This window comes from Morus notabilis, unplaced genomic scaffold (assembly GCF_000414095.1).
Source record: "Morus notabilis unplaced genomic scaffold, ASM41409v2 Scaffold1764, whole genome shotgun sequence".
NCBI classification, from domain to species: Eukaryota; Viridiplantae; Streptophyta; class Magnoliopsida; order Rosales; family Moraceae; genus Morus; species Morus notabilis.
The window spans coordinates 1-13,691 of NW_010361950.1; the positions used below are offsets into that span (position 1 = coordinate 1).

The 13,691-nt window shown below is 34.4% G+C and overlaps 2 protein-coding genes across 2 annotated transcripts; one reads left to right on the forward strand and one right to left on the reverse strand.

Annotated features, from left to right (window-relative positions):
- The first annotated feature begins 274 nt into the window (after positions 1-274).
- LOC21393449 (UPF0481 protein At3g47200) lies at positions 275-859 on the forward strand. Its single transcript, XM_024167467.1, has one exon. The coding sequence runs from the start codon at positions 275-277 to the stop codon at positions 857-859; it is 585 nt and encodes a 194-aa protein (XP_024023235.1).
- Positions 860-7,077: 6,218 nt separating this feature from the next.
- On the reverse strand, positions 7,078-12,357 carry LOC21393450 (UPF0481 protein At3g47200). The gene is made up of 3 exons (XM_010100904.2): positions 12,329-12,357; positions 7,328-8,908; positions 7,078-7,230 (listed from the first exon to the last, which is right to left on the reverse strand). Exon 2 carries the CDS (start codon positions 8,892-8,894, stop codon positions 7,332-7,334), a length of 1,563 nt encoding a protein of 520 aa, XP_010099206.1. The 5' UTR covers positions 8,895-8,908; positions 12,329-12,357; the 3' UTR covers positions 7,078-7,230; positions 7,328-7,331.
- Positions 12,358-13,691: the final 1,334 nt, after the last annotated feature.

Below are 13,691 nucleotides of genomic sequence, written 5' to 3' on the forward strand. Positions count from 1 at the left end.
ATTTATTGCTCTTATGGGTAATAATCTAGGGGAATTTACAAAATTCCTAGTTTTGGATTCGGTTCACAAACATCCATTACACATTCTTGACCTTCTACGAGAAGTACTATTACTTGATAACCCTAACGTTTTTCATCAGAATGAGTGCATTCCAACTAATCTCATTCGTCGTCTTTGCTCGCTTTTATGTCATTGTGCTTGTCGAGCAGTGGCATTTATTAGTCGGATCTTGAAGCGGTTCAATAAATCAGAGAGTCTCCCTCAATATTGGAGCATGATTACACAGTACTCCTTTCCTAATGTTCAGGAACTTAAAAAAGCAGGGATAGAGTTCAAGCCAAGTGATTCTTTAACAACTATATCTTTCCGTTCTTCATTCTTTACCACAGCTCAACTTAAGCTTCCCAGATTGGTTGTAGACAATTTGACGGTGAAAATGTTGTTCAACTTGGCCGCCTATGAGATGTGCTTGTCCGAATTTCATCCAAATCAAAAACCATGGTTTATGTCTTACATAAACTTGCTAGATTTGCTTGTTGACGATGAACATGACGTCAAGGACTTAAAAGCAGCGGACATTCTTCCGAAATTGCACATTAGCGATGCTGAAGTCGCTAATTTGATCAACGGCATGGGCTCTGAATTTTTACCGCCAGACAAAGACACTTATGCACATGTCAAGAAAAAAATAGAAAAGCATTGCAGGAGTAGGAGCCGAAGAAGGTGTGCGCTCTGGATTGCTCAGGTCTACAATACTCATTTTAGAAGCCCATGGACTATTCTGGCTCTGTTTGCTGCTATGGTGGTCCTTGCATTAACATTTGTTCAAACTTGGTATTCAGTCAATCCAAAAAATTGAAAGGTACAAAATATTAGAGATATTTAGTTTGAACTTTAAATTTAAATTATTAGGAACCAGATTATCCTTTCTAACCGTTTGTAATCTTTTATAATCTCCCTTTTCTATTCTTAGGATTCTGTTAGTTAGAATATATTTAGAGTCGGTTAAAAGTTCTGTAAACTATATATATTCTGCTTTTCAGTGTTGAAATATATGCCGTATATTTTCCCACTTTCTGTTTTCCTATACAAAATACTATTACAAATTTGCTGATTTTATTTCAAAAGTTTCTATCTCACCAACATTGATACTTTGACAATTTAATCTAGGACGGAACAAAGTGCGGAATATACTCCGCCGGAGAGATGTACGTGTTCGGCCTAGCATCTCATGAATGTGAATTATGCAAGGAATCCGGAGCACCACCGTCCGTGGTGGTCAGAATCACCGCCGCCGCCGTCGTTTCTCTCTCTCCAGGCCGTCGTGGATGTAAGTTCTGTAAACTATATATATTCTGCTTTTCAGTGTTGAAATATATGCCGTATATTTTCCCACTTTCTGTTTTCCTATACAAAATACTATTACAAATTTGCTGATTTTATTTCAAAAGTTTCTATCTCACCAACATTGATACTTTGACAATTTAATCTAGGACGGAACAAAGTGCGGAATATACTCCGCCGGAGAGATGTACGTGTTCGGCCTAGCATCTCATGAATGTGAATTATGCAAGGAATCCGTAAAAGATCAGCCTATAGCATCCGCACGCTCAATTTCACATTTATCACAACCTGTTGGTACACTGATTTGCTTGCTTCAAAGATACTAATTTTTCATAACTTTTACATGCGGGTCTCCATATAAGAGTGACTTGAGTCCTTAATGTTCTAGTGGATTTGTAGAAGGAGACCAACTTCATGTTTTATATAATAGGACATGACCAAGTACTTTTTTTTTTCTTTTTTTTTTTGGGGGGGAGATAGCCCATGCCTTTCTCCCTATGACTCCCGGGACCTTTGGTTCCCTTACACGACCAATACTTTTCAGCACTAATTTATTTATTTCATATCAAGAATTTTTTTGTTGTTTTTATTCGCGAAAAGGTTATAAACAAATTAAAAACTTCTTCTAAACCAAAGTCATAAAACAACTTAAAAACTAAAACTTGGCAAACAAAATAATGCGCTGTGTGCCTCGTTTTCTTAATTTTTTATTTTCTTATGTCTTTAGGTCGCTAAGATTTATCTCTTTCATAGAATCCATCTTCAACTGTATGCGTGCTTAAGCACATCCGCAAAAGTGCGAATCGTCTTGACCAAGACTTCGAGTTTTGGATCTCTCTTTCTTTTCTATTATTTTGAGCCATGACCTTGAGTTTCTGTGAAAATCTATTATATCTCGACAACTACTTCTCGTTTGATTGTGATTATTGAAGAAATTTGTTTGAAACTCCAAGACAGTGGAGGAAATGTATTCTTTTTTAACCGTACTGTTGAGAAGAACGACTTGTTGGCACTCACAAATGACTCCATCCCACACCGAGCCCCAACTCAAATGGTATTAAAATCCGCGCCATTGAAATATTTTGTGCTCCAAAATTATTTACAACGACATTTAAGTTATTAGTGACGACATAGTTATTTTATTTAACGGAAAGTAATTGCAACGACATGTTGTATTTTTTGCGACGACAAATTTCGTCACAAAAAATGTGAATTCTACTAAGAAGAGTAAGGAAAAGAGGAAGCCGAGTGAAGGGCTTGATCGGTGTCACTACCCAACGCCAGAAGTCTTTTTTTCCTAACGAGCCTAGCTGCCATTTCAGAGGATGGCACCTGTTTTTCTCTTTCTTTCTACAGCTGTTATAGCTTCAACTTCTTTTCTTTCCAATAGCTGCTTGCTTGGCTTCAAAGCCTTACCTGTCCTTCGCCGCCTCCACAGAAAGATTGGTCTGGTTGATTGGTTACTTCCTTTTTTGATTAGTCTTAACTCAAATTCTCTTTATAAAAGGGTACAAGAGACGGCGCAGCGCTGCCTACGCACTAATTAGCTTCCGATTTCAAAAATTATCCGGTGAAGGGACGGCCTTTATTGTTGTAGTGTCTACTAGTCAAATAAGCACTTAAAAAAGAATCAATGATTATTATTTTTATTATTTTAATAGTAAGCATTTGCTTCGTAAAAACTATAACGCCCCCATCGCTAAACCGGTCTAAGGCCGAATTTAGTGAGGTGGTGTAACTTAAAACATACTTTCTATACTTAAAACAATGTCATTTATAAGATGTAGAAACTTGTGGTTGATTTCATCACAAAATTTTCTTAAAAGTTTTTTAACAAAATGAGTTAGTGCGTAATATGATTATAACTACAAATCTTAGACATTAAACAGTTATTCAAAATCGATAACAAAAAAGAAAAAACATTTTGAGCCCATCTATTGTTTGGAAGTACATATACGCAAGATGCCAAATGCAGGACTTGGAGTACTCAGCCAACCTTGGAAATCATTTTTTTTTTTTTTTACTCTTCGATAACAACAACATCATCTGCATTATAAGGAAAAATTAATGAGCAAAAACTCAATAAGTAGATTTCAAATATAGTAAATATAAAAAATCTCCGTGGTTAAAATCTCTTTGTTAAAGATTGTTCATAAGCTTTCATACTTATTCTTAGTTTAGGTATGATACAGAACTTTGGTTCCAAGTAAGCCTCTCTATACAAGACCTTCTCTAATTATGGCCAATTCTCTTCTCTTTAACACTAAGCGGGGTTTTTAGAATCTCTTTCTCTTGTGATCAACAAGAGACTTCCCACTAGCATTTTTCTCTAGTTGTCTCAAAGATACAGTTTCTCTAATTTGGGGTACCGGTCTCTCGCACCCCTGCTTACCCAGCCTCTCATCCATATACCATACCATAAAATCTCTTAAAGCATAAAAACATAATAAGCAAATATCATAATCTCTTTCAAAATAATTAATCATGAATACTCCTTGAACATAATCATATAGGGTCTTGTGATGCAGTTTTGAAATGCCTTTAACTCTACTTACTTGAATTTCGATCACCACTTTGCAAGCACAAACTAGCTGGTTATGGAGAGCCTTCAATGTGCTAATTAACCTTTAAAAATCATAACTTTCAAAAATCACATTCATATCATCATTTACTAAAACACATAACTGCACATTGTTACAAAAATATTCATAACAAATTCATCAAAACTCAAAATATTATGAGACTAATGGCAAATAAAAGTAGACTCAAAACCCTCTTTTTAGAGTTACTACATTATAGGTTTCAGATTTTTCAAACAAACCAAAAACAGCCCGAAATCCAGATTGAAGTATAATCTCGTCAGGAAAATGAAAGCTTTCTTCATAACTAAATGTAGAAAAATCGGTTTGGAGTGATTAAAAAACTCACGTAAAGCTTGAGATGTATACTTTAATAGAAAAATATAGGATTAGTCAAAATCATAGGTATATATAGGACGAAAACAGAATCTACATAGGCTGTACAGAGAACTTATATTTGAACATTTCATCAAATACCTAACATGCAGATCTTAATCTTCAAAGACCACTCTCAAATACATGAATCATCATCTTAATAAGAGTTTATCTTCAAATAATCATCAATAATATCAAGCTAAAATCATCAATTTCACCCAAAAACCAATATTTGAACCAAAACCTCAAGAAACTCATTTTTAAGAATCTACAACCAACTTGAATAATAAGCCCCATAAAAAATCCGAATCTCAAGTAGGATTTTAACATCTTAATCTCTGAAATCTTAGTTTCTAACATAAGACAAAAGTTACCTCAAAGAAAAATGTGTTCCCAAGTGAATAGAAGCTCAAAACCTTGGTAGTTATTTTTAGTTCTAGGTTGAAAACGAGTTGAAATGGGTTGGTTGAGTTTTTAGCTCATTCTCTCTTGAAAACCTAGGTTTGATTCTGAGTTTTGGGTGAGAAAAGGAGTGAGAAGAGAGAAGAAAATGTTAGGGTCGAAGTTTTAGGCCTTTTTGCTGAAATAGACCCAAAAATGAAGTCTATACATGATAGAGACCAAGCAAAAGTAAAGTGACCTTATAGTATGATAAGTGTCTAGGTTTTTCTAAGTCTCTAACATTTGTCCTAACCTCATAAAATCAGCTCTAAAGTCTCTATATTTAGGTGCCTAAAGTTCACTCAATTACTAACATACCTTTCTCTCACAAAAACTCAAAATAGCAACTAAGTCCTCAACACATTTACATAAAACCATATAATAAAAATATAAAATAATGATTCATCATTAAAACAATCATAATAGAGGTAAAATATCATATCAAATAATCATAATAAATATCATTTTTTTCCTCATAAGTTTAGCACATTGAGTTCCTACATCGAGCTAGTTGCACCGCACATTAAAACTGAAAACTCGATTAACAAAGCTATAAGTTTAATAAAATCATATCATTTTTTTCCTCATAAGTTTAGCACATTGAGTTCCTACATCGAGCTAGTTGCACCACACATTAAAACTGAAAACTCGATTAACAAAGCTATAAGTTTAATAAAATCATATGATATCTATAATAATAAAATATAATGCCAACAAATAAATTTTAGGTAAATGGTAAATGTGATGTATGATTTTAATTTACTAAATTTATTTATTATTAGCTTAAGACTTAATTAAATCTTGGGTATTACAAAAACTTTATTAGACAAAACCCAAAAAGAAAACATAGAAAAGGAGAAAAGAGTACAAATTATCTAAATGATCTAACCAGCCCATAAGTAATGAAAAAAGAGAAGCTTTGAACCAAACAATTCTCCTATTCCAAGAACAGAACAAAGCAGAACTCAATGAGCTAAGTGGAGAAACGAAAAAAACAGAAGAGGGACTAAAAGTAGAAGCATGATAGAGAGAAAATCAGGACAAATCTCGTAGAAGCACCGCAAAAAGCGTAGATGATGAACGCCAAAAGATGGTAACTTATCAGCCAATTGATTAACTTCTGATGAATATGACGAAATTCGAATAGTCATTAAAACAACTTAGGGTGCGTTTGGTAGAGGGATTCGTTCCCTGATTCGAATCATGATTCGTGGTTCACTATAGTATTTTCTTTTATAAAAAATACACGTAAATCGAAAATAGTTCGAATCACATGGTTTGAATCTTCCAACCAAACGAACCCTTAATGAAGAACTGAGAGCCATTTGTTTCCGACACAACGAACCGGTCGAATATACTCTGACTATAGAGATGTATGTTCTCTAGCATCAGCTGCCAAATGTGGAATTGAAGATTACCCTTGGGAAGTTTTACACAATCTTTTTTTCTAATGAACTGTGAAAACTAGGTACTAGCTTTATGCTTGCTTCAAATTCGTGGACAATAACACTACAGTGATCAACTTCAACAGCATAAACACATGTGTTGCACACTTTCTTCGCACATTATAAGTGTTCCCGTTTACTTTTTTTTTTTTTTTTTAATTTTTGAATTTGAAGTCGCTTTCCTAGCTATCAAATGCCGCCTTATTCAGCTTAAATATTTAGACGAAAATAAATTTCCCATTTCATTGACGCAATTGTTCTCATCAGTGGAATGCAAACAAACATTTTTCTTTAGTATCAATTTTCACTTTTTGAATTTGAATTGTTCTCACTCGAAATCTTATGCTTAAACAAAGGGAAATAGACAATCAAACAAGTTACGGACAACATATTTTAAGCAAACATCATAAATACTTAAAACCTTGGATATTTTCCGACAAAAACCAAATCCGTGGGACAATCCTTCTCATACAGGAATGTTAGCAAGCGATTTACTTTCATAACATTTTTCTATTCGCATTTGACATCTGTGTTTTGCTCCAACACTCAGTTCTCACTCAAAATCTTACTCAAACGTATTGTATGTTTGCCAAAAGAACTTCTGTAGAAAGTAGAAAGAATAAATATTGAGATAACAACAATCAAACAAAGATTTCTAGCCCAAAAACAAAGGAGAGAAATGAGAGGAAAAAAGAAAGGTTGCATTTCTCCACATAGACATTACGGAGAAGAAACAGAGGAAACTTCCACATAATCCAAGACGACATTAATATTGGTAACTCCATTTGACAAAAACACCCAAACGACCCAAACAAGGAAGTGAAGTTAAACCTTAAAAGAAAAACACACTTGAACAAGTTATGAACGACAAATTTGAAGGAGAAAAGGTTCCGATAGCCAAATAAAAAGGTTTTGATAGCCCTTCCAAATGACAATCTTGATTACGCCTAAGCAATTCCGACAGCGATTAAGATAGGTGCAAGGAATCAGTAAGCTCAATTCCACATTTTGCTCGTGATAGCTGTATATTCGACCCTTCTACTACCCTGAATTAAATTATCAAACTATCAGTGTTGATGAAATATAAATTTTTGAAATAAAATTAGCAATTTGTGAATTAGGAAAAGGAGAAATATTTCATACCTTTTCAGTGGTATGGATAGGCCGCATAATAAGTTTGAACAGCAGTTAATGCAAGTACCGCTGTAGCGGCGACAAGAGCCAGAATAGTCCACGGGCTACTAAAATGAGTATGGCAGACTTGAGTCATCCAGAGCGAGCATTTTCTCCTGAATATACTCCTGCAATGCTTTTCTACTTTCTTCTTGACATCCTCATAAGTGTCCTCGCGTGGTGCAAAGCATTTGGAGCCTATTCTATTGATCAAATTCGCAACTTCAGTGTTGGTACCGAGACAGTTCTGAAGAATGTCCGCATCCCTTAGGTCCTTAACGTCTTGGTCATTGTCAACGAGCAAGTCTAACAAGTTTACGTAAGAAGTAATCCAAGGTTCTTCGTTTTGACGATATTCGGGTAAGCACATCTCAAAGATGACCAGGTTGAACAACAATTTTTCCGTAGAATTGTCTACAACTAATGTGGGAAGCATAAGTTGAGCTCTAGTAAAGAATGGAGAATGGAAAGATATGGTTGTTAAAGAATCACTTGGCTTGAAATCTATCCCTGCTTTTTGAAGTTCCTGAACATTGCGAAAGGAGTACTTTATATGCCCTGACTTCTTTTTTGATTGCCTCTTGCGAAAGTACTTCATACATCCTGATATAATTGTAGATAGTCCCTCCAAGCAACAATCAAACGCAACTTGTATCCAACCACAACAACACAATTTACTACAGAGATAAAAAAGATTGAAAACCAGAACCTCTAGCGTGAGATGACTCCGCCTGAAGATAATATGGCTAGCTTTAAGCAAGAGTACTTGCCGGAAAAGGTCAAGAAAATGTATGGGATCTTCGGCAACCGAATCCATAACTATGAACTCTGTTATGTCCCTTGGAAAGGTACTCGCAAGAGCAATAAATCTGCAAAAATCTTGTATCAAATTCTCTTCATTTTCGAAGTCCATCAACACTTTGAGGACTGTAAAGGGTATTTGGTTCTCTAGCAAAAACAAATCCTGCTGAATCAAGGCCGCTTTCTCATTACTGATGGGAAACATATTTAACTTCTTATTAACATAACTGTGTATGAACCCCAAAATTGCACACCCATCCAAGAACAACAATTCTATCAATTCCTTATCGCTATATGTATTAATTACCTCTTCATCAAAGGACATCTTTATCTCCCGCAACTTATTCTCGATTTCTTGGTATAACTCATGCACGTTTCTACCGGTTTCTTTGATGTAACATGCTGCCAATTTAAGCTTGAGTTCTTTTTGGAACAAATCAGAATCACCAGCATGAATAGGACCGATTGACAACTCCTTTGGCTTAAAATGCTCTTTGTTAGCTCCATTCTTTAGTATGGTCTCTGGAACCTTTTGAATCACTGTTCTTTCTTTGTTCTTTTCTTTCCGTGTTGGCCATTTCATCTCTTTTTCAAAGCGTTCAATGGTGTGATCTCTTTCCCTCTCCACTAAATCTACCATTGGCATACTAATAAGGTGTTGATCATAAGCTAGCTGGATCTCCTCTTCTGGCCTTCCCGCGCCGTCTACAATGAGGCCATCATTTTCATCGGACATTTTCTCTCTTGTACCTAAAAAAAGTACACGTAAGAAATTTCAAATATACCCTCGCAGCTGACTAAGTTAAGCATGATTCAACTTCATATTCTCTAGTAAAAACTACACATTTTATCAAGTAATAAAAACTACAAAGTTCATGATTAAGAAAAACATAACGAGCTCGAAAGCAAAAATAGAAGCATGTGACAAAACTAATACTAGCTGCACTGAATAGAAAAGCATACGCAACTAATATACGCCATTAATTGGGGATGATTTAGCTTAAATGTGCACGAAAAAATTGGTAATCTTTCTTTCCATTATTTTGAACGCATTGTCGGCCTATAAAATGAGATTCCTTGGTTTTGAGGTTCGACCCTATAGGTGACGACAATCTTATCAGAGTAAGGATAATATTAAGAGTAAGTGAGGAGTATTTATAAGTCTAGTATGTTTCACTCCTTAGGAAATCATTGAAGCCCAACTATTGACTAGACAAGCACCTATATAATTATTCTTCAATAGGAATATATGTGTATAACTAGTCAATCTAGATCAATCCGACTATGACGCCATATAACGACGACTTCTACTATTACAATAGTGAGATTGCTCAAGGTCCCAAGGAGAAGAAGAACTTTGGATACATTGAAACTCCCACAGACAAAACCAATAGGTATCACGGCACACGCTCCGACTGACCCTAATGAATTGCAACCACGACGATATTCACCATAAAGCGTATTAGGGTTGCTCGTAAAGAAGAAAGAAGATTCATTTAGGATGTGCATTAACTATCAAGGACTTGACAAGGTCACGATTAAGAACAAGTACCCGTTACTAAGGATCAACAATGTTTTTGATCAACTTAAGAGAGTAGCAATCTTTCCCAAGATTTATTTGCAATCGGGATATGATCGGCTGAAAATAAGGAGAATGATATTCCTAAGCCAACTTTCCATACTAACTCTAGGCATCATGAGTTTTTAGTCAAGTTGTTTAGATTAGCCAATACCTCTGCAGCTTTTATGAACTCGATGAACCGACTTTAAGGCCTGGTAGGGACACAAAGAGCACTTAAGGATTGCTTTACAAGCTTGGGGGAACACCAACTTTATGCTAATTAATTAGTGTTTAAAATGCGAGTTTTGGCATGACAGAGTCAAATATCTAGGACACTTGATCTCTAAGGAAGGAGTATCCACAGATCACTCCAAAATTGAGGCCTTGGGCAAATCGTTGGCATTGAAGAGCACGATAGAAATTTGAAATATCTTAGGCCTAGCCGACTATTACTGGAGATTTATCGAAGGATATTCTCAAGATTTGCTGCACCCCTTACCGCACTTACATGGAAAGAGAAGAAGTATGTTCGGACGAAAAGGTACCAAGAGAGTTTCTAAGAGTTAAAGAAGGCTTATTAGAGACCCTCTTCTCTTTATCCCTCGAATATAGGAAAATTTGATATTTATAGCAACACATTGCAAATAGGATTAGGACCCGTGTTAATGCAAGATGGAAACGAGCCTCAGGTGCATTTACTTAGAAGGAGCTCAATATGAGATAGAGAAGGTGGTCATAACTAGTCAAAGAGTACGATTGTGAGATCGATTACCACCTAAGAAAGGCCAATAAAGTCACCTAGGCCCTAAGCCATTAGCCGACTGCTAACCTCGTGTCAATCGAAGCACTTTTTCAAACCCTACAGAAGGATATTTGAAAGATTGGATCGAGATAACTATATAGCAATTGTCTACCTTTACCCTGCAATCGATATATCCTTGAAGGAATAAAGGTAACTTAGAATCTTGATCTAGTTCTAATAAGGCTAAGAGAGGAAGTGTTGGAAGGAAAGAGCACCGAGTTAGGCCTCTCTGAAGATGGAATTGATCGCCATTTCAATGTTAGATTATGCGTTTCTAACGATGAGAAAATACAGAAACAAATATCGTTCACCCTAGAGTGACCTTTTAGAGTTTAGTTTAGTAACAAAAATAAAAATTTAAGTAGAGCATAGTTAAAAGGAAAAATAAATTTTTTTAGTGGAGCAAAATTAGAGAATAAATTCTTTATGGATACATATGAAAATATTTAGGCAGGGACAAATTTGAGAAGATATGATTTCATTAACGAAAATGGAAAAAAAAAGTATTCATGAGGGCCATATTTAGAAAAAAAAAAAGAATATTAAGTAGGTTCATATGTGAGAGAAACTATTTAAACTTAGATAAATTAGAATAGTTGAAAGTGCCACTAAGGAAAAAAAAAATGTAAATATAGAGGTATTTTAGAACAATTAATTTAATAAGAAATAATTAGAGACGTAAGATTTTAGAACAGCCGTAAAGCGAAACGGGCTTTAATCAAAAGAAGTATTATTTTGGTCGAAACTATAAAATAATATATATAAGACACATTAGCTATTCCTAGTTAAATAGAATGTATTTGAGCAAAATTATTCTAATAGGACAAATGAAACGAAAAATCACTAAATAGATATAAATAAATAGGGAAAAGATCTAAGAAAAAGGAAGAAAAAAAGACCAGAAACAAATATTGATCACGTGGAGGAAGGAGAATGAATTGCAGTACGAGGCCGGATTTTATTTGGGCGAAAAAACTATCTAAAAGGAGACACATTTGAGAAAAAATTGCATTAGAGGGATAATTAGGAAAAACAAAATTACGATTACTTTTGATAAAAAATAAATATATATGAAAACATAATTCAGTCTGAGAACATTTGTACATTATTTTAATAGGAGCAAGCTGGAAAAAAAAAAAGTGTTTCGAGAAACACATTAAAAAAGAGAGCTTCTTTGGTAGGATTAAAAAATAAACTACCAGTAATTTTTTATTTTAAGTAATTAGATCTGTATCAGATTTTGTTACAGTGACGCCCCTCCTATGAGGCCGCCACTGTTACTAACTTTTTAACTTGTACTTAATGGGGTTTATTAAAATTTGCGGAACATTTTTTTTTTAATATAAGAAAGAGTACTTTCATAATTTGTAACAATAATTTCAAATAAGTGAATCACTAAATTTCTTAAAGCTTTTCTTAATTTCAGTTAAGATAAAACGTTCTAAAAATATCTTTCAAACAGAGCAGCATTTGAACTCTTATTTCAAATGCTCTTTTAAAGCCTTTCTAAAACTAGCCAATTCAATCGGGCCATTTAATTTTGACTTTAAAACGGATTTCGTGAGAAATCTTAAATTCAAGTACATCTTAAAGCCCTTTTAAAATCAATCATTTAAATCGTCATGTTTAAAATTTATTTATTTGTTGCATGCTCTGTTGCAACGTTCTAAAACTTAAATACTCAAAAACGAGGGTGTTAGCTACAACCTCGGTTTCCTTAACATACATATGTACCTATACTTTTTAAACATACATGCTTGAAACCTTTAAATCATATATACATATACATGATTTTTCTTAAACTTACTGCGGAAGATAACTGCGGGAGCGTTATCCATTCCCATCTCCACCATTCGTCCGCCGCTTGCCATTGCCCTTCAAGAATTGCTGATAGGTTTCTTACCTACAGCATGAACATATCTGATTGAGCTTTCGCTCAGCAAGTAGGAACTATATCTCACAACACAAAATAAAGTACACATGAATAAATATGCATGAGCTGATTATGCTTAATTATGATGTCTTATCATAGTCTTATTATCTTATCTTATATTTCTTACTGATGGGCCCGAGTGCTCGCGTACCACTTGCGCGCAATCATCGGAACGTGAGGGTTTGCAAGGTCCCCCACGACACCGTGATTATAACTGGAATGCCTCCCTTGAGTCGGAGGACATTATTGTTATTTTCTGTTTCTCCCTTGTGGAGCATGAGTTACCTCCCTTGCGGAGGCTGGTACGGCACTCAACTGATAATTATTCTTATAAGTTCCTCTTGACTTATTAAGGTGTATGCAATATGACATAGCAAAGCATACTATAACATAGAATGTACTCAAATACATATACTTCATGTGCACTGCTTAAGTGTATGCAGTATGATCTAACATAGTATACATAATATTAAATTAACTCAAACACATATAATTCATGTGCGCTGTTTATGTGTATGCAGCATGACATAGCATCGCATACAATACTTAAAGCATAAACATGCATATATAACATGTGTAACTTTTTCTTTAAAAATCTATTCATACTGTAGGCGAGATTCCTACTTACCTGATTTACAGAGCTGGAATCCACTCTTCGCCAAACAGCCTATTCTCTTACTTGCTTACTTCTGAAAATGAACACCCATTGAGAGTGTGAAATTATCTGTCATTTGCTATTCTATTTTAGCAACTTATGAAGGAAATCTAACCCTTTACTTAAGGTATGTATTCCTTTCCTTTATTGAAGGATAATTTACTATAAGGATCAATTTATTAAATCCTCAAAATCTTATTTTCCTTAATTGCCATTACAAATTTGTGCTAAATTGATAATTCATTAATTATCTTATCCTTATAATAAGTCTAATAATTTAGTTAACTAATTTTGGTAATTAATTAACCATTTTATTCATATACTAAGTATACATAAGTTAGTTAATTAATCTTAGTAATTAATTAACTTCCTTAACAATATTCTAAGTCTTAGATAATTTAATTAATTAGTTTTAATAATAAATCAAATTATCATCCATAATACACTTTTAGTAAACTTTACTTTACCTCACTTTACGGGCTCATAATAGTGTTGAGGTCCATATTTACCATCGTAAAATTAAGCGTCTAGCGTATCGTTTCTTTACGATTTTCGCTTACATGCTTATTTGAAAACCGTTAA